The sequence below is a fragment of the Chelonia mydas genome, chromosome 18 (assembly GCF_015237465.2).
Source record: "Chelonia mydas isolate rCheMyd1 chromosome 18, rCheMyd1.pri.v2, whole genome shotgun sequence".
Classification (NCBI taxonomy): domain Eukaryota; kingdom Metazoa; phylum Chordata; order Testudines; family Cheloniidae; genus Chelonia; species Chelonia mydas.
The window spans coordinates 19,945,315-19,965,729 of NC_051258.2; the positions used below are offsets into that span (position 1 = coordinate 19,945,315).

At 39.2% G+C, this 20,415-nt stretch overlaps 1 protein-coding gene across 9 annotated transcripts in view; it reads right to left on the reverse strand.

Annotated features, from left to right (window-relative positions):
* Positions 1-561: 561 nt before the first annotated feature.
* The window catches only part of CEP104 (centrosomal protein 104), a 42,079-nt gene continuing 22,225 nt past the window's right edge, over positions 562-20,415 (reverse strand). For 5 of the 9 annotated variants that reach the window (XM_037881223.2, XM_043531556.1, XM_043531554.1 and 2 more), the window contains exons 12-22: positions 19,139-19,312; positions 15,185-15,361; positions 14,555-14,761; positions 13,845-13,961; positions 13,018-13,054; positions 12,337-12,418; positions 11,558-11,666; positions 9,305-9,443; positions 8,752-8,819; positions 7,992-8,082; positions 562-7,148 (exon numbers count right to left, since the gene is read on the reverse strand). In XM_037881223.2, coding sequence (XP_037737151.1) covers positions 7,012-7,148; positions 7,992-8,082; positions 8,752-8,819; positions 9,305-9,443; positions 11,558-11,666; positions 12,337-12,418; positions 13,018-13,054; positions 13,845-13,961; positions 14,555-14,761; positions 15,185-15,361; positions 19,139-19,312 — 1,338 coding nt within the window. In that variant the 3' untranslated portion in view covers positions 562-7,011. Of the gene's footprint in view, positions 7,149-7,991; positions 8,083-8,751; positions 8,820-9,304; positions 9,444-11,557; positions 11,667-11,807; positions 11,859-12,336; positions 12,419-13,017; positions 13,055-13,844; positions 13,962-14,554; positions 14,762-15,184; positions 15,362-19,138; positions 19,313-20,415 lie in introns of all 9 variants that reach the window. The other 4 variants (XM_037881221.2, XM_037881224.2, XM_037881222.2 and 1 more) reach the window with 1 other exon arrangement.

Genomic DNA, 20,415 nt, shown 5'->3' on the forward strand with positions numbered 1-20,415 from the left:
ACATGATGTGTTTGGAGGGGAGGGAATTCCTTTATCCTGCAAGATGTGACCTTGCAAAATAGTTTTAGCTCCAGAATATTTTACTCCAGAACCACAAAAGCCACTAGAAACACCTATGTTTCTTCTTTCATAGCATGGGAATGTGTCTCATTGTGTTTTTCACTCAGGGGTTTATTTTAACAAAGGATGGACAACAGACTGTTTATTAAAAAGAAAGCAGCCCAGTTAAATCATCATTTAAAAATATATCTATAAATAGTATTACTGTGTTTATTAATAAAGGTGTTCCAAGGTCTCTGAAAATTTCCACTTATCCACCTCTAAATTGTGTTTCTAATTCTAGATCTTTTAATAGGATTAAACCTCTATTTTGGGATTGCAATTTTGATTCCACAGTACATGCTCAGATATATATAGACTATTACATACTCTAAATTCCTTATTAAAGTGTTCACTTCCTAAAAGATGTTGCCAAAAAACCAAACCAACCAACCAAAATCCCTTAAACTACCCTGGACTTAATGGAAGGAATGAAGGACTTAAAAGATGACTTTGCAGGAGTTGCCATGGGGTACATATTTTTATTGTTATTTTAAATGCTGCGTGACAACAGGCTGCATCCTCATTTCCTCCTGTGAATACACGCTTTCCAATCCATAGTACGGTTTTGTAAAATAGTTGAGACAATGTGGAAAAAAGATCAGAAAAAGTTTGTTCCTATGTTACTAAAACCTTAGGTATTACCCTACTATATTTACTACGACAAACAGAATTTTAAACCTGCATTTATTTTTCACCATTTATGCTGTGTTTACTTTTTGCACATCAGTCACTGGAGACAATGAAAACAGAACTGGCCTGCCTTGTCACGTTCACAAAGTTGTGTTTGGATCACAACCCTGAAGGGGAAAGTTTACATATAAACAAAGTTTCCACGGAAAATTAAAAAACACACAAATACACAAAAACATTTAAAAGCTTTAAAAAGTGTTAACACAACATCCCTTTGGGTATGATCGACACTAGCAAACTATGTAGCCATAACTCAACAGCGGTGGAACTGCTGGAAGGCAGCAGATGTTGAAGCTGTAGTGTAGGGCTCAGCTATTTTTGCTACTGTCTCATCTAACTTTGCTCAAAAGCTGAAGGACATCAGCAAGGTGCGGCTCCTCTAGTGCTAGCAATGGTACGAATGGAACAGTGATAACCTGCCCGTGCTTTAAGCCCTGAGGTGCATAGACCTGCACAGAACAGAATTAGTGCAGCACCAGGAGTGAGTTACAGCTATGATGTTTACTAGGGCATATGCAGCCAACAGAAATATGGATCCATTCTGCTCATCCCAGAAGCCTGGAATGTTAGAAAAGAAATAACGTTATTTACAATATGTAATCCTGAGTTTATTCATGGAGAGAGGAGCTGCTTGCATTTTAGAATTTCATGGTGCTAGCCTGCAGAAAAATGAGTACCATTCTCCTTTACATAACATGAAACACATGTGCAACACTAAAAAAAAGCTATCAAAATAATGTAAGAATGGCGTTACTAGGTCAGACCAATGGTCCATCTAGCCCAGTATCCTGTCTTTGACAGTGGCCGGTACCGGAGCTTCAGGGGGAGCGATCCACTGGTCTTCCCCTCCTGGCTTCTGGCAGTCAGAGATTTAGAGTTGCCCAACCATGTGGTTGCATTCCTGACTATCTTGGCTAATAGCCATTGGTCCATCTATTCTCCATGAACTTACCTAGTTCTTTTTTTAACGGAGTTTATTTTTGGCCATCACAACATTCCATGGCAATCAGTTTCACAGGCTAGTTGTGCTTTGCGTGAAGAAGTACTTCCTCTTATTTGTATTAAATCTGCTGCCTGTTAATTTCATCAGGTGACCCCTGATTTTTGTATTGTGTGAAAGAGTAAATAACACTTCTCTATTCACTTTTTCCACACCACTCATGATTTTGTAGACCTCTATTCTATCCCGCCTCCCTTAGTGACCTCTTTTCTAAGCTGAGCAGCACTTATGTCCCTCTGTGTAGGGAAGCCGTTCCATACCCTGGATCATATTTGTTGCGTCTCTCTGAACCTTTCTGTATTTTATTTATGGAATTCAAATCCAGTAAGCAATGTCCCCAGTCCCAATAATGTTCAAAAGTGCTGAAGTTTGCCTTGGGTCTTTGTATTAGCAAGTATAAATCCAAAAGCATTTTGCACTGACTAGTAGAACTTAAGGAACCTGTGCAGTTATTGCACAGACGAGGAGCCTAGTTAAACATTAGAAAGTAGCTTAAGATAGTAGGAAAGCAGTTCATACACCTGCTGTGAGGTGCTGACACATGAAATGGGAAGATGCACATTTTAGACAAGTGACCTAAGCATCACAACTTTCAAACACCTTTGAGATGAGCGAGTCCGAGCCAAGGAAAGGATTGGAGATGTCAGAAAGAAGCAATACTGAATTCCTGAAAACAATGCCAGGTTCAGCCCCAAATTTATCAGCTATTCAAAATGGTGAGTAACAGTAGAATATGAATAGAATATGGCCTTTATTCCAATTCCTGGGGCTTAACCTATAGACGACGTAGTTATAAAAGTCTACCCCCGGCCCTGTTTTCTGGGCGGCCCCCTACTCAAATTAAGAGACAGCGAGCATATTTGCTGCTTCAGTTATGTGAAGGATTTAACTAAATGCCTTTGTTTTAACTGTTAATCACCTGATTCATAAGACACCACACTCTGAGAAGGGTCACATTTACCAATGCAGTGCACCCCAGGAGGGCCCAATCCAGCAAACATTTACACGCATGAGAACCTTTCCAGACAGGAGTAGGTCCATTGAATTCCAGGTATAAAAGATTACAGGTTTGGACCATTCAAAGGTAAGCTGTACTCTGGGATCTTATCAGTTGATCCTGCAGTCACTACACAGGCTAAACTCTGAGCAAAGTCAACAGGACTTTTGCCTGCATAATGGACTCCAGGATCAGGTTCTAAAATGGAGAGACCGTTTAATTTCTAACAAATATGTGAAGGAGTGTTTAAAGGTTACATACAACAGCATTTCAAATGCAAGTGCTGCAATGTGCTTATAAAATTCATAGACATGTACGGAGCACACAAACAAGCTCTATTAAAAACTGTACACTACAAATATAGTATATACAAAATACAATAAATACAGCAAATTCGTATCAATGTGGCAAAAGAAAAAATATTGCTTTCAGATTACTATAATCCCATATTTCTGGATCCTGCTGTGGACAGTGGTGCAGAACAATTAATTTTATCTTGGAAGGAAATATCCTGAAATTTACAATGAATAAAAGATGTTTTAAGTGCTGTTCCAGGGTGTACATGAATTTTAACACACTACACCTCAGAACTCAGTGTTCTGTTTAAAGCAAAACTGCACAGTGGAATGTCGATTTATGAATGTTTATTTTACTAAAAAGCTAATGAGAGAAACTGTTACTATGAAATTAGGGCACTGAAAATAGCCAGGGGAGAAGGTCACTAGAGCTAAAGCTTTAAAATATATTTTTTTTAAAATGGATTTTTACTTTTTAGTAATTACAGTTCCTAAAACCCTTCCCCATTTTTAAGGCAATATTCAACCAACCTCTGGGATTCTATTTGGAGCTGAGTCTTGGCATTAACTAGGATTTGGGCAGCACTCCTCCTTGAAAAGTCTAGACTTATGATTAAACAGAAGGGAAGGCCAAATTTCACTAAAGGTACCGGGTCTTTCCTCTCAGCATACATGGCTTTTGTTCGCGTCTCCAAGGATCATTTTGGGGGGCTGAGCTGCAGAGGGGAAATCAAGACTATACCCCTCCCCTATTGCTCCCAGCAGTGGAGCTACACGGGTGGCAAATTATGATCACAAATTTCCTAGAGAGAGAGACAGAACCTACGAGGTATACCACATTTTCCTTCTCATACGGTCAGTGCTCCTGCTAACACCTAAGGAAGGTGCTTGTCCACACACATAAGGGAGGGCATACAGTTAAACATTTTACTATGCATTTACACTAGTGTTGTTATTAACAATTTAATGAGCTGCAAATTCCTGTGGTTATGCAAACTGTTCCCTTCTAATCAAGAAGTATTTTCTCCTGCAACAGACATTTCCCCCTCCCACTCTATAGCCTTTATTGGTAGCAGGTTTCTATTAGCCCACTCTTATGAAATCAAACAATTCTATCTAAAGGAAACTTTTGCCATCCCCACAGACTACTAGGCAATGGAGCAACAATCTTATTCAGCTCTGGGGGTGGAAAGTGATGTAGAAGTGCAGCATGTTATATTAAAAAGTTAAATAATAGATAGACTGGGGTAACACTTCAAACAGCTGCTCACAAACACATAGCTGTAGAGTAAGTTAGACTGCAGGTGAAATTCCAGCCCCACTGAAGTCAATAGCAAGACTTCTATCGAATTCAACAGGGCCAGGATTTCACCATGCATTTTGATGAATAGGCTAGTCTCTTGTTTGCAGTTCAGAAAGCATTACGGTGTCTGAGCAAATAGGGTGGGGAAATCATCGATGGAGACTATGTGGTTGTCAAAGAGGCCATTTAAACAGCAACTTTTCTAGCACTTTGGTGACTGTAAAAAAAAAATTAAAATTTATTGGGAACTTTTATTGTCTATTGGAGAAACACATTTTGGAATATGTACTGCACTAACTGTGCACAGCAAATGCATGTCGTAAAACCCACTGAAAAGTGTAGTAAAAGCCTTTGAACAGTAACTTCTCTCCTTCGAGAGAAACCATTTTTCAAAGCTACACTTCCTGGTAGCTTTTACTCACAGACATGTATTGTTATAAGGGCTGATCCAAAACTCACTGAAGTCAATCAGAATCTTTCCACTAAACTTCACTGGGAGTTGAATTTGGTCCTAAATGAAGAATAAATCATTGTTATAGAAAAATACTATATACAATCTCAGTTTAGAAACATGGCAGTTTTGAGCTTAAGCGTACAGAAGAAATGACTAGCTTTTTACAGTTCTGTAAGTTAAATGACCAAAATTATTTCATCCACTTTTGCTAAAACAAAAATTTTCCCCTCAGCCAACAACCTGCCTCCCAGAATGATTAGAAACCCCTGAACAGATGGGATTGCTGTAGACATATAGATGGTACCCACAGTCAAGGGTTGTTGCTGAATTACTATCAAATCATGTTAGTATGTGGCATAATGGAGAATTACAGTCTCCAGAGAATGGGATGATATTTTGCTTTACAAGATGTTAGGGTGGATAATAGAGAACAAGGCAGTTGACAAAAACTTTTCAGTTTCTTGTCCTGCTTATAAACTGGGCACCTTATGGGTAGAGAGAAACTACAGGTTGGGTCTTGCAGGATTCAAAATATGTTCCTGGCCTGCGCTGGTGACTCTCCAATGTTATTTCTGAATTAAACAGCTCTGGTAGAGTTTTATTTTAGGGAAACTGATATTTCACAAGTTCACTGCTCCAGGTGTGTATCTGTTCACAAGAGTCCATCTAATCATATTTATGAAATAATTGTTTTGGAAGTACAATCTGCTTTTTTAAATGTGACTTTAACTGACAGAATAATTTATGCTTAAGCCCTTGCTATAAATGTCTAACAGGTACTCTGTATAGACAGGCATATTTTTCTAAGTATACATAGTTATAATATACAAGCTGCTACCTGAAATATTCATTATACTGATCATATCAAACTTGGATCTGGAGGTAAGACAGCCAACCCAAAGGAATGTAAGAACAGTTAAAGTTTTTCTAGAAAGAGCATACTGTTTACCCACATCATTCTGTGACTACGGAACATTGGCCAGCTAGAGAATTTCAAAGTGTCTCATAAAGGAATATTTTTAGCTGCTCAAGACTTACTTTCTACTTTAATTTTTGTTAGCTGTATGTTAGAACAGTTGGGTTGTGGGACTCCTATGACACAAACTTAATGACAGCAAAGCTACTGTGATCGCAATACAGCTATTGTGTTTCTAATATTCAGTGATGTGTTTCAAAGCCTAAATATGATAATTTCTCTGTAGATTGGTTTTGATTTGCTGGACTGGTGCAGAAATACACCTAGTCGACCCATACTGTAGGTAAATGATACTATAGTCTTATTGTAGTTCTATTTCTGTACAACTAGCACTTCCCCCCCTCAATCAGGTATGTAGTGACACTATTCATTTTACTGTGTCACACACCCAAGCAAGTTTTGACAGAGAACAATTACCAACAAATTTTATAGTGACTTCATTAAAGTGATAAAGTCACATCATACAATGATTGCATTCTCTAAACATTTTGGGAATATTTGTCAGTGAACATTAGCTTTGGTTCAAAGGAACAGATACCTCAAAGCTTTGTTCTGAAAACCTGATTTAGTTGGACTCAGAGTCTCAGCTATGCCCCGAGGAAGGGCCAAAAGAGAGAGAGTTGTGGCTTCCTGACCCTGGGGCCAGTTCCTTACTTGTCCTAGCATCAAGGATGCTCTTGTTTACACTGGCTACCACCCTCGTCCCATGGGATCATACACTGACCAGGGACAGCTGAAGCATGCTATATTTTGGCCAGGATCTCTACATTGGTTGCTGCTGCAGTGGGTAGCTCAGGATCTGGCTATGCTGGATCTATACTCCCCCATGTTGAGAGAATCCTCACCAGGGAAGGTTCAGCTGCTTTCTGCTCCCTCCGTGCTACTGGGGAAGTGCAAAAGGAGTGCAGCAGGCCAGAGGCTTTGTCCCTAAAAGACTGCAGATCACTAACAGTGAGATGCAGATTCTTGGGATAATTATACACAACACTACACAGAGAGAACCAATACATAAGCTTTAACTATTGGGTAAATGAAGCAGTCAAACACTATTTGTGGTTGATAAACAGCAGCGTGTAGTTCAGGTGAAATAGATGACGTGGGGCTCCTATCACTTGCAAACAAATCTTGGAAGTGTTGTGCATTACATAAAACTTGCTCAGTTATGGAGACAAAGGAAACAAGTACTTCTCATGTCATCGCTTTGCATATGTTCTGCCAGTGCTTTTATTCAGGCCCCCTTTTGGGGCAGGGATCTTGCTTCCTACAGAGGGGGATCGAAACTTTGGTGCTGTAGGACCTGATTTGGTTATGGTTAATCCTGCTGCTTTTCCTGGGAAAAGAACAAAGATTATCAATCACAAACAAATACTGCATCTCTCTTGCATTTCAAGTACATGCCTTAGCTACAACATTGACAGAAATAATAAGATTGACTTTGAAGTGACAGGATTACTCACAGGAGTGGTAACAGGAGATGGATCATACATTTGAATCCAGGCCAGGGAGTAAACATTAACATCTGACATCAACATACCATCAGTTTGTTCAGAGACCCACCATATGTGACATGAGTTCATGGTCAGAGTTCAGTTCCCAGCTACCTACCTGCCACAGGCATTTGTCTGATGCTTATCAACCCAGTGTCCTAATTTCTAGTTCTCTACAGGACAGATAAAGACTACCTATTCACTTCACTCCATCCCATAGTTAGGATTAGATTAGCATCTCTAATTGGCCCCTCTCAGGCCTGAGGCATATTGACAATATAGCATTTAAGCAGCTGCCTGTGCACTACTGTATCTGTTTGGTTTATAGCATACCGTGTGATATAAGAGGGCAACTACAGCAAGAAGAGTCTTTGTGGTATGCTGCTCCATAAAATGAGCAAACAATAAGACAAAATTAAAAATGAGACAACTTCTCCACTCCACTATTACAACAGCGCATCTGTGATGAAGTCATTGAGATTGACTGGAGTATCAGAGGGTAATTTGCCCTCTGTGTGTGCTATTCTACACCAACATATTTAGAAATACAGAGTCAGCATATTCAAATACTTGAATAATGCATTGAACTGTTCTTGACTAAGGATCAACTTGCTTTCTAGAATAGAGCCTTCTGCTTAAATAAGTAAACCAAATGAAAAGCATAGTAATCACAAGGAAATCCATACCAGGCTGCATCAGCAGAGTTTTATTTAGCGTAGGCACCGTCCGCAGATTCATTTTACAGCCATCTTTGCCCATTAGGTGAGATTTCCAGGCCTATGATCAATTAAGAAACAAGTGGTGTTACAAAAGCAGAGAAATAGCAGGTCTTTCATACGAACGCTATTTCTGTATCTACACATGTGCACAGCCATGCGAATGCGCACACACTTTTTACAGCATCAAAGGAAAAATAAAATGCTAGGTGTCATTTTACTGAGAAAAGCAAGCAGATTTCAATAGTTTTGGCCCGCATTGAGGACAAAATCTGGAACATCTCACAGTCACCTTGGGTTTAAGATGACACATTGTCTCATTCTTTTGCCTATTAACTACGGTCTTGATCAGATTGAGAAGAGACCTCTGAATGAAAGCCAAACATAGATAATCAATTCCTGCTGTAACCTGAACAAGCCTAAATGTAACTCCATCAAATCACTTAGCAAAGCAAATTAAGGCGGGGAGGCACCATTTCCTGCTTCAAGGCTGATCTCAGAAGTAGTAAGGTGGCCATTAAATTCCTGTTTTGCACAGCCTTTGAAAATAGTTTGCTACCAGTTTGCATTTATTAACCTTGTTCTGAAGCCACAGGCAGAGAATCCCGGCACTTTTTGATATGGTTATGTTCAGGCAGCGTAGGTAATTTCCATGTTAAAGAACAAACTATTGAAGTCTTAGTGACAAGACTACCAAGACCAATTTGACATTACACTCATTTTCTCTTACCTCCTCTCCTGGGGCGAAGTTTTCGTGGCACAATGGACAGCGGTTTGCCACCTTTTCTGGTTTTGCAGCTGAAATGATTAGAAAGAGGGAAAAAAGTTATGCTACTGCCACATGTTTTGCCAAATGCAAGAGGAGCAGCTTGATCTCCGCCAGTTTCTGTGAGCACGGGATGGAACTGGCTACTATTCTACCTTCCCCTGCCTCGTCAAGAAACCGATGATCAAGAGAAAAAATGAAAAGGAAAGGGAGAAAAGCAAACACAGAAGTGCCTTCAGCTTGTTCTACAGTAATGAGGGTGCTCTAAACTCTGGAGCAATCTTCAGGGGTTTTCTGTTCTTGCTCACAAGACACTCGCACATGCATTAATTGGAGGTAAGTGCAGGGAGCACTGAAAGGCAAAAACATTTAGGCCAAAATATTCAATCCTTAGCCTCAAGTTAGGATTCCAACACCAGCACCTAAATTGAAGAGGCTTGATTTTCCAAAGGTATTGAGCTTTTGAGGTATTGAACAGCTCCCCCTGGCTTCACTTATTCCATTTGAAACTACTCACGATTGCAAGTCTTGCCCTTCACATGTCTGGGCAGTTCCTCTTTTGGAATGGCCTCACTACAGCGCTGACATTTCCCAAAGCCATCTTTTTTATCACACTCAGTCAGCAAGTGCTCTGTCAGGCTTGCTATCTCCACCACCTGCAAAAGGAACACAGACAGGTGGCTGAGAATACAAGAAATACAGGAATAGACTTGTATTGGGCTATGAAATTAAGAATAATATTTTCAAAAGATCTTAAGTGACTTTAGAGCTCAAGTCTCATTTTTAAAAGTGACTTAGGCACCTACAAGCTTAAATGTCATTGAAAATTAATGAGACTTGGGCTCCTAATTCACCTTTGAAAATGGGGCTCAGGGTAAAATTTCAAAATGCCTAAATCTGATAACATTCTGCTTGTGTTTCATACACCTGTAACCTGCAAATTTAAAGCAAAAATGTATCGTTATAGGCTTAAAAATAAAACAAGGTAACTTAAAACTTGTTCCTGTGTTTAACTCTATTCTTACCTTGAAATACAGTTAGAAATGATTCCATGTATTGTACTGTGTATGAACACAGAAGTTGCTAACACTGCATGTATGTACAGGCAGGCATGGGACAAAACAGGAACACATGCTTCTTCCAGGGATAATCTTTGTACAACATATCGAGCAGCATCTAGATAGATGCTTCAAAGCCACCTTGACTGCCAGTGGTTGAGTAAATCAATGAAAGATTCACATTAAACACCTCAGTAAGGGCTCCTAGGCCAAGTTCATCGTGAAATAAATGGATGCAACTCCCATGGAAGTCTTGGGGCCCACAAGTGGTGTTGTAAGCTGAACTTCAGGTAGAAGTTGATCACAAAGCAGATGTAAATATTGAAGTACATTTGGACTAATCTAAAAGTCAGTGGGTGTACAAAATAATGGTGCTTACACACTAAAGAACAGAAAGGTAGAGATGGGAGGAGGAACAGGAAAAGGAATTGAAATAAGCTGTCCCAGGCCTCTCGCTTTTTAGTCCTTGTTTTAATTGCTTCTCTGGCTACATCCCTCTTCTGCCCACCTGAGGTGTAAGTTACATTTGTTTTGCACTTTCAGCTTATGACAAATTGGAGCAAGCTACTCGACAGGTAACACTGGAATGTTAAAGTGTCCCCACAAATAAATACATATCTGAAACAGGGCCCACACTGAGCTGGTTAGTAGTCATATGGCATGCTGCCTTGTTCTCCAGAATCTCAGCACTTTTTAAAAGATAAAATCTAGTCTCTAGATTTGATAATTATCAACACAGCTCAAAAACATGTATTGAGTGTAACTGATAAAGTGATGCCTGCCCACATTTGCAGAACCTGAACCAACGGCACTGAGTGTTATTAGCTGCCCGATTCATCTCAATGGGAGCTTACTGAGATGCCTAAAATGTTAACAATACAACTGATTGTCAGACTGTGTAAAAAAGGAGAGGGAGGGTTACATTATGAAAATCTGCACATGCACCACCTACTGTGAATGACAGCTCCCTTTGGCAACTGCAGCAAATGGGTTTGGGAGACACTGCTACATTCCTCCCTCAATCAAGAAAGAGTTGAGCCCAGCAGAATCCCATTAAGGAGAAGCCAAGCTCAAGGAGCCCAGCAGAGTCAGCAGTGTATTAGGACCCAAGTGGTGGAAAAGCCGAACCCAAAGAGCATGTGTGATCATATTTGAACATCTGCGCAATCAACTATGATTACATGTCTCCTGTGGGCAGAGCTGATTTTGTGGGTGGAGTCTGGAAGAGTATCACTAACTTCTCCTCCCCCAATATGACATCTGGTCTGAAATTATTTAGAATTTCACACACAGCAAGAGCTCTGATTTTCACACATGCATCCGCAGCTTATACTGCATAGCAGTGATTCCCCTATAGATGTGACACAGCCTTTCCTTCCGAACAACACTATTTAAAAGGTATTTGTCCTAACCCAGAAGAGAGATCCCCTTCCTTTCCCGTTTCCTCATTCTAATGGTGCTGTGACATTTTAAATGGACAAGTATGTTGAGCAGATTTACTTTGGTTGTTAATTTGGTTCCTTATACTGCTCTTTTCCTCGTGTTATTTTCCATGACAACGATTCTGCTACAAACTGAACTTTTTGTTAAACAGCGATTTTCACCTTTTGCAGCTTATCAATTGACAACAGAATAATTCGCTACTTGTGTTAGTTCTGGAACGTGTAAGTTAGGTTGAATATTGATACAGGCTTTTGAGTCCAATGCCTGACCTGTTTGCAGTGCTCACATCTTGTCAACATAGGGCAATGTTTCCAGTAATGGAGATCCAAACCTTCCTCTGTGAAGGATTCATCCCTTTCACCACAAAAAATGCATAGGCTGGAGAAGACAGAGGAAGAATAACAAATACTATAGATTACTGAAAGAAACAAGGGAAGGGAACCTCCTTCCAGTATAAAATCATTCTGTGACATAGACAGTTTTTTTTTGTATAAAACATCTTCCCTACATAATACCTGCCTCTGATTGGGCTCAGGCAGAGACTTCTGTAAAGTTGTAGTGTAGCTATAACTAAAAACGTTCACTCAAAGAGAGAGACATTATTACAAACACATACTGGGGAGGGCTCACTTAGACAGTTTACCTCATCTCAGAAAGCATTCTAGATCTTCATCAAGCTCTTCAGTGTGACAATCTTAGTCTTAGTTTTGCCTCTGTTTCTGTAGCAGTGATATGCTGTTATATTGTGACAGTTTTCTAATCCATGGACACAACTTCTCAAACACATGTACAAACCTCACACTGTACAAGTGGTGAAGGATATGTAATCCTGATTTGTCCAATATTAAGTATATTTATTTTGGAAGATAAAGAATAAGAAGGAAGAAATTAAAATATTCAAAATGCCACCTATTAACACTTAACAATTTAAATCTTATTTAATGAACTGTCCACAAATGTCAGTATAGATATTTGCATTTGGATGATCACTAACTGCTCTTTAGCAATTACTCTTTTAAAGTGATTAGACGCTGCTGATTTTACTTACTTATCTAAATAATTTGCAACCGAGGAATGATCATCTGGAATCTCTGTTGCCGCAGGTAGGGTGACTTTCTTTCCCTGCTCATCTGTAACAAGGAATCTATTAAAAACTCAATAGATGGTTCTTAGTTCTTTTTGGATAAATATTGTTTCCCAAGGTCTTAATGGCAACTGACTATTTGGAATAGTACATTCCTAAACGTCAAAAAGCACAGGAGGAAATGCTTCCTGGATACAGCAGGACAATTGCTTGCCTTTTGAGTGCACTGCCATATACAAAACAACAGCAATGGATTGTTCGCACACACAGTCATCACTTAAAATGTTGGTGAACATTTTGAAAATAAAGCAGCAGATGATTTCACCTCAATGTGAGGAGAAATGCAAACTGGCTTCAATCCAAGCCAATCTGAGCTGGTGTAAGAAACCACCCACCTAGCTGATGGCAACCAATGCTGGCACACTAAATGGTCAGTTATCCCCTGAAGACTGAATGATTCTCTCTGTCAGATCGAGTCAGCCAATCCAAAGCTCTAGGATCTGTGTGTTTCTGAACTCAGATGAGTCAGCGTGCATCATATCATAGTCAGTCACCTATTGGTTATGTATCCTAACTACTTCCCCATCCAAAACATTTCAAGGCTAATTTGGTTTTTGTGTTTCGTTGAATAGTTTTAAGCTTTACCTTGAGTCTTTAGCTTTTGATAATCATTTTCTTTCTCCTGCCAAACAAAGAAACAAATGTCAGTAATTCCCTTGGTGACTAAGGCACCACCCAGGAAAGAACAATTTCTTGGTATTTCAAGAAAGAAGAACTGATAAATCCAGAGAAAGTCCAGTCAGTGAACAAACGAGAAGCACGGTCAAGGCAACACAGGTTGTGGTGCAGACAGACAGCCTTCCCAAAGAGGATGTCTCCTGAGTGCTGGGACACAACAGTGTTCCTCCAGTAGATATATCCCTTTCCCTGCCTTGGTACAGGCACATATATTGCAGCAGGGTGGGCAACAGCCCCTCTACCATGTCAGTGTGCAGTTACTAACCTTTTAAAGTCACGTATGTTCAAATCCAATTGATGACAATTATATAGTATAGCATCGTTCTAAAGTGACCTACATGAGTTATTATGTATAGTACCCTTGCACTGCTCTAACAAGTACTTGGACATTTTAAAGATTGTAGAAGCAGCCTCCAAACACCACACAATGGATTAAACAATTCTACATGGATGCAATTTTTGTACCACTGTACCAAAAACAAAGCACAGAATTTTAATTTTGACTTCTCTTTCTGCCATGAGTAAAGACTAGTCCCTTCATGTATTTCAGTTAAACTTCTTGTGGTTTAATATAGTACCAGAGTTATCTCAAAGCAGCCTTCATCTCACAGAACACAGCAGCTTAATCTGTTTCCAGCATCCATCAGGGAAAAATAATAGGACCAGTACCTGTAATTATACCACCATTACAAGATAATTTCAACCCAGGACATCTGATCAAAAATGATATTGACCTTTCCAGCCTGAACTTCTGCCTGGATCTCCTTCAGTGCTGCTAGCTGCCCTTGCAGGACCTTAATCTCCTCTTTCTTCTGTTTTTCTGCTTCTTCTGTGGCTGCTTTTTTCTGTGCCTGTTAAGAAATACTCTTTCAGTTACAGTGGTTTTGTAATACTCTTTCACTCAGGGAAGGATGCAAAAACACCATTTAATCTAGAACATAATGTTGTTTTCTTACTGTGTGCAAAACTAACAACTGGTCCATTACAATATAAACAAAAAAGGATCTTCTATGCTAATTTTAAATAAATGCATTATGATTTAGACATGTTTATCATGTAAATACCCCACTGACAGATAATGAATAAATTAACACATCTTCCATTCGTCCCACAGTCAAAGAATGACCATACTGCCACTGACCCTAGATTTTTACCTTACTGATGTGAAAATATTGTTACTGTTTCAGAAATATAACCTGTGCTTTTTTCTATGTTTGATCCCTATCATAACAGTGATTATAAATGGGTTTATATAGTAAAGTGAGTGCAAGTCTGTTTTTTTACTATACCACCGTGATATTTACAATTATGAAATTCTGCCGTGTTATAACCATTTTTTTTACGATCAGTGCAGCTACAAATTCAATACATGGTTCCACCAAGACACTGCTGAAAATACAATATCTTAACATAGCTGCACACTTTCCACAGTCTTAGTACTTACCCTAAGCTCAGCCTCAGTAAGTCTACCATCTATTTTAGTAAATCCATCAAAGAGTGTTTTATAGAGAACATTCTTGCGTGTGTTGGCATCATCTGGAGGAAGATAATCCAGTATAATGGCCTGGTGCTGCCTGTACATGTCGAAGATAATCCGTAATGCTGTATCGCGTACCTCATATACTCTGTGCTCCAACGCCCCTGTCGCAAACTGAAAATATTGGTGAAAAAGGTTATTCTTACTTTCTTCTGGAGTTAAACTGGGCCGGACTATTCTCACCACATTTAGGGGAAAAACAAAGATAGCTTTAAACCACCTTCACCAGCCCCGATTTCCACTGTGTGCTGAGCATACCTCAGTCAGACCAAAGGATGTGTCCCTTAATCAGGAGCGACTGCCCACTGCAGTGGGAGCATTGATATTGCCTAGTTAGACAGACAGACATGTTTCTCCAACCACATATCCTTTATAGCTTTTCTTTTGCATTATGGATCTTCACAAGGTTGACTAATGCCACCTAGAGAAGCTCACTGGGCCTCATTGACTGGTGTATGCGCCAGGCACTCTAACACAAATAAACTAACATTCATTCAAGAAAAAGAGACTTAAAATACTGTAGTTTCAGATGTTTACCCTCATGACGTTGTCAATGGTAAACCCAGAGTTTTCTGTTCCCAGGTCTTTCAACAGGCGTTCCACCAAGTCCACCTGACTCATTGCCAGATGAGTAGGGGAATTCGGTTTCAATGGCTGGACCAGATGAACCGGAATGATTTGAAGAGGTTTAACTTCATTACATAGTGCCATTTCCTATAGGGAAATACAGAGTTAACCCGCACAGGAAAATGCTGAAACACAGGATGAAATGGTTTGCAAAACCAATGTTATTCAGGACCTCATGACCAAGAATGTCCTGTGTTAGTTACAATGAGATAAGCCTTTCAGGAGAGGAAGATGGTCATTCACTATTTCAACACAGTCGGCTGTACACAGCATAAAGAAAAGAAAAAAGTGTCAGTCTTGCTATTGGCAACAGCTTTATTGACCGAGAACATGCACACATTGCATCTGCTGGGAAATACGTTTTCACTGGGATCTCTCATCTGAACAAGATCTGCAGAATTGGACACCAAGTTTTTTTTTTGTTTTTAGATAACTGAAGGAGAAAGAAAATTTCCTAGAGGAAGTCTGATGATAATGCCTCAAGACTGATCTCAGGAAAGTGCTTTAGCAGAGGAAATCTACCACCTCACATTTTATTGATCTACTAAGGAAACAGCCTCACAGCTGAATTCTGTTGTCATAAGATGCTTGCTGTTTGGTCCTTTCAATGCTAGACAGTACCTATTCTAGCTGTGTGTGCAAAACTGATAATTTTAACATGTTCGTAGAAAAAAATACAGTTAACTTTCACTTAACATTTTAGTTTTATTAGGCTAGATTCTGTTTTCAATAAGAAACCTGGATTAAATCCACCAGCTCCTGATCTAGTATGTAGCATAACAGATCAGAATCTGACACACTGAGTACATTTAACAAATAAATCCAGTTATTTTTCCCTGTGAATAAATATTAATATGCATGAATCAATTATTGTTCCTTCCACTAATGAACAGTGAAGACTAGCATTTGCACATCTTCTGTGCTTTTATGAAGGGTAAAGAAATGCACATTTCTAGGACAGTTCTCCATTCCTACATAAGTTCTAAATCCTAAAACATGGTCAATGCAGTTGGAGTCTCACTTGTGTTCAAATTACACTAACTTTTGTGCCCATTTCATTTCTTCAATGCCACAGCGCAAAGATAAGATTTTGGTTTGAATTTTTTAACATTTCAAGTAATGTTTGTAATTTGGTTCACTGGTTTATTTTTACTTTCAGTGTGGTGCCAAGCATCATTATTGTCTTCAACATCAAAAAAAGTCATAACATTTAGTTTAATAGTTGTGCTTTAAATTTGATAAGGTCACATGAAAAAGGAGAAAAGTATATTTAAGCTAAGGTTTCCTGACTTGTCTAAGGAGCTACCAACAACAAGGAGATTAAAAGAAACACCCAAGTCAGTTGTGACAATAGAAGTATGGAAGTAACAGGCACCAGATCATGAGGCTATGAAGCCTGGTAGTATTCCTTTGAAATCACTGCACTCCGTCCTCTTGTAAGCAAACCTGACAAAAAGGGGAAAAACTGAGAAGGAGACAGACATTAGTTCAGGTAGGTTGTACAGAAAGAAGAGTCTGTTGTAACAGGTTTACTGCAACATAGCTCAGACCATAAGTCACTATTGGTCTTGCCATCACAACTGACTGAATATTGGTTGCCAGTGGCTAGGAAAGAGAGAGTAACAGCTTACAGGAGAAAAGTGAGACATGTGAAGCAGCTTGCACCAGGATCAAAAGAATATGTAGTGGATGCACATGGAGGAACAACACTGATCTGCATTGCACAGGATAATTTATGAACCTTTCATTTGCATGGTCTGTGTGGGAGCCCTGTGCCAAAGGAGTAAGTGGTGGTAGCAGTGGCATTAGAGAAACAGCTTCTTTCATAAATTGGTTTGATTTTAAGTGATTATGGAGCAATGTTCCATTTAAACTTAGTTCACATTTCTTAAAGGACACATGAATGATCTGCATTCACTTTTCAAGTAAGAGGCAAACCTACTGGAAAAGGTACTGAGTGTATATAGGAAAAGGGCTGCTTGACCATCTTTTATACCTCCTGTTTGGAAATGTCATACAAAAATCCTACAGGAATATTACACTATCACTCTAAATATTTCTTAAGTTTTACTGTTTAGTTCTATTAAGCTTTATTTTCTGCTAGCAATAATATACTAAGTATATCTTCCTCCTTTTCCAAGCCAAGTACTCTACGTCCTGGCTACAAAACTACAACAGTAATGGCTTCCTCATTTCCTTTCAAGTATACAATTACAAATCTAGTGTACACGAGCCAAGAGGTATTCAAAAAAAAAAAAAAAAAGCCACCTTTGGCTTTAGAGTGACAAACCAGAGCAGTTCTCACACTATCCCTGTTAAAATCTGAGTCACGTCTGCAGTGAAAGAAAAACCTTTTCTCCCAATCTCGATGAATGCAATGATAAAATAATCCAGAGCCAGTGACTCACCTAGTATCCTCCTGGGATTATATTAACACATATACACACACAGAGAATTACTGTTGCTGCTTTGAAGTTTTACTGGAAAACAGAGTCTGTACTTCTTCAACAGCTGTTCACAAATGCTCACTGCCACCACACAAGGAATGGATTGTCAATTTTTAAATTGGCATCCTTTTTTTCTTTTGCTAAATCTGATATTTACATCATTTGTTTACTTCTAATTGAAAATTTCCCTTAATTTTTATTGCAATTAGGTTAAAATAACTCTATAAAATGATCTAAAATTCAGTCACAGAACAGGTAAGTTTATTTATAATTTTACAATTAGTTTAAGTGTAAATATATTTTCTTTTAATCAAAAATTATACCATATTACAAATAGGAGACAAGGACTATCTAGGTACTTTCATAGCTCTTATCACTGCAGTACCCCTCAAATTAATAATAATAAAAAAAAAATGGCAAACTAAACTTTGTGTCCATTCTGCTCTTGCAGGAGTAGACTGAAAGCTAGCAGATTACTTCACAACCAGTAGATTTGAGCAAGCTGCTGAAAAAGTAATTGTGAGGAAGCTAAGTCAAACAAATGGAGTTAGTTCCAACTACTGTGAGGTTCATGATCATTATCTCTTCTGTGAGTGAAGTTCACAGTTTAGGTCCAAATCCTGTGAGAGTTCTGTCTCCTGCATTCACAAGCAGTACAAGATGAATCTCAGGAGTTCCAGTTTACGAGATATTTCAACACTTTGAAATATGGTTTAATTCCAATTCAGCACAATATTTTGAAATTTCTTATGAACTGGAAATCCTGAAAAATATTTTGCTTCTCATACACCAACACATTACATTTCCAAAAAAGAAACTGGCTTTCCAGAGGGCAGCTGTTGACTAAAATTGACTTTCTTGGCAGTTTAGCCACTGCTACAGCGGTGAAATGGACAAGAATGTCAATTTCAGTCAGCAGTTGCTGGAGCTTCCAAGTTTTGCAACTTTTGGGGTGGACCTTCTTGGGGCTTGGGATGGAGGGCTTCCAGACCCGAGGGCAAGCTGGCTTCCATGGCTGCCTGCTTGGGAGCTCAGCAGCTCAGGAGGCAGCCAGCCGAGGAGTCTGGAAGTCCTTGGTGGCTCTGAACAATCCGCATGAAAATATGATAGCGGAATCTGTAATGAAGTATTTACCAGAAATACCACATTCAAACCAAAAAGGGTAATTAACATTTAGCGTCAAAACGTACAGCCATGATATGGAGCTTATTTAGGTTAATCCAGCAGCAGTAAACTGATTACTATAGCACGAATATATCTTATTACATTTTCACATATTAACTTTACATTTGATTTTGGACAGATGTCATGCAGTCCGTGTCTTGGTGGCATTCTCAGTCTGTCATATGTGTGGGTAAAACAGCTAAATGTTGTATTAAAAGTCAATCTAATATGCATTTCCAGATGACATTCCTACCTGAATAAAGTTGGCAGCCACAATACGAAGACGGGTTGAGGAGTCTCCTGTTCTAGAAAGCAGATTTGGAAGCGTTCTTTCCACACAATGAGCTGTTTCCAGTTTACCTAGTTTATGCTTTGGTATATACTGAGTGATGATCATTTTCAAAAGTTTCAGGGAAGCTTGGAAAACCTGAGTTAAAAAGATTATTAAAACAAAAAATATTTTAAAATTTCCTATTTCCATGTAATATCACTCAGTCTGTTTTCTAGAATTAACAGAAACAGCAAAAGTCTAGAATTACCAATATGGAAAACACGGTAACGGAAGCGACCTCAGTTTTTTTCCCCTAGAAAATATGAGTTAAATCCTTAAGTGAAGGCCAAACAATATATTCTACTGATTTTCTATAAAGTCCAGCAAGCTCTTGAAAAAACTGAACTTTCCCAATCTCCTAAGGCCTAGCTGGAGACTAAAAGTTACCCCTCTGCAATCTCTTCTGTTCCCTGTATCAACTTTATAAAGTAATATAGCCCAATTTTAGTACATATTGTATCCATAGTTACTTCTTCAAGCCCATTACTCAACTTTGGCTTACACAAATGTGGAAAATATTGCCTTGATTTTGTCCAACCCTAGATTAAATGACTTAAGTTAAGGCAGATATTCAAGTAAAGGCAGATAGTCTAGCTTTCTTTATTCATTCTGAAAAAGTCTGCACAAACTATTTGTTGCAAGAACCAAGTTGATTTAACTACACACTTCTGCTATGCAAATTTAACTGTTACTTGTTCTTTGGGTATTTTATAGAATTAAATTGTTAAATTTAAGATGAATTTTAGGATTCTCAGCTTTCATTCATGTTTTGTGGAGCACAGCGGATAATTACAGGGTACATTATCCATAAATAAGGCTACATTTTAGTCACAGGTATACTTAGTAAAAGACATGGATAGGTCACAGGCAGTAAACAAAAATTCACGGCCTGTGACCTGTCCATGACTTCTATTATATACCCCTGACTAAAATTTAGGAAGGGGTCAGCTTGGGAGGGTGGCCCTGGGGGTGCTGCGGGGGCTCAGGGAGAGGGGGTTGGTGGGGCTGGGGCAGGCTTCCTACCTGGCTCCTGGGAAGTGGTGATCCCAGCTCCTAGTTCCACGTGCTGCCTCCGCTCTGTCCCAAGCCCTGGTTCTGCAGCTCCCATTGGCTGGGAACCATGGCCAATGGGAGCTGCAGGAGCGGTACCTGCGGGCAGAAGCAGCACGTGGAGCTAGGAGCTGAGGGAGGGGAGTTTT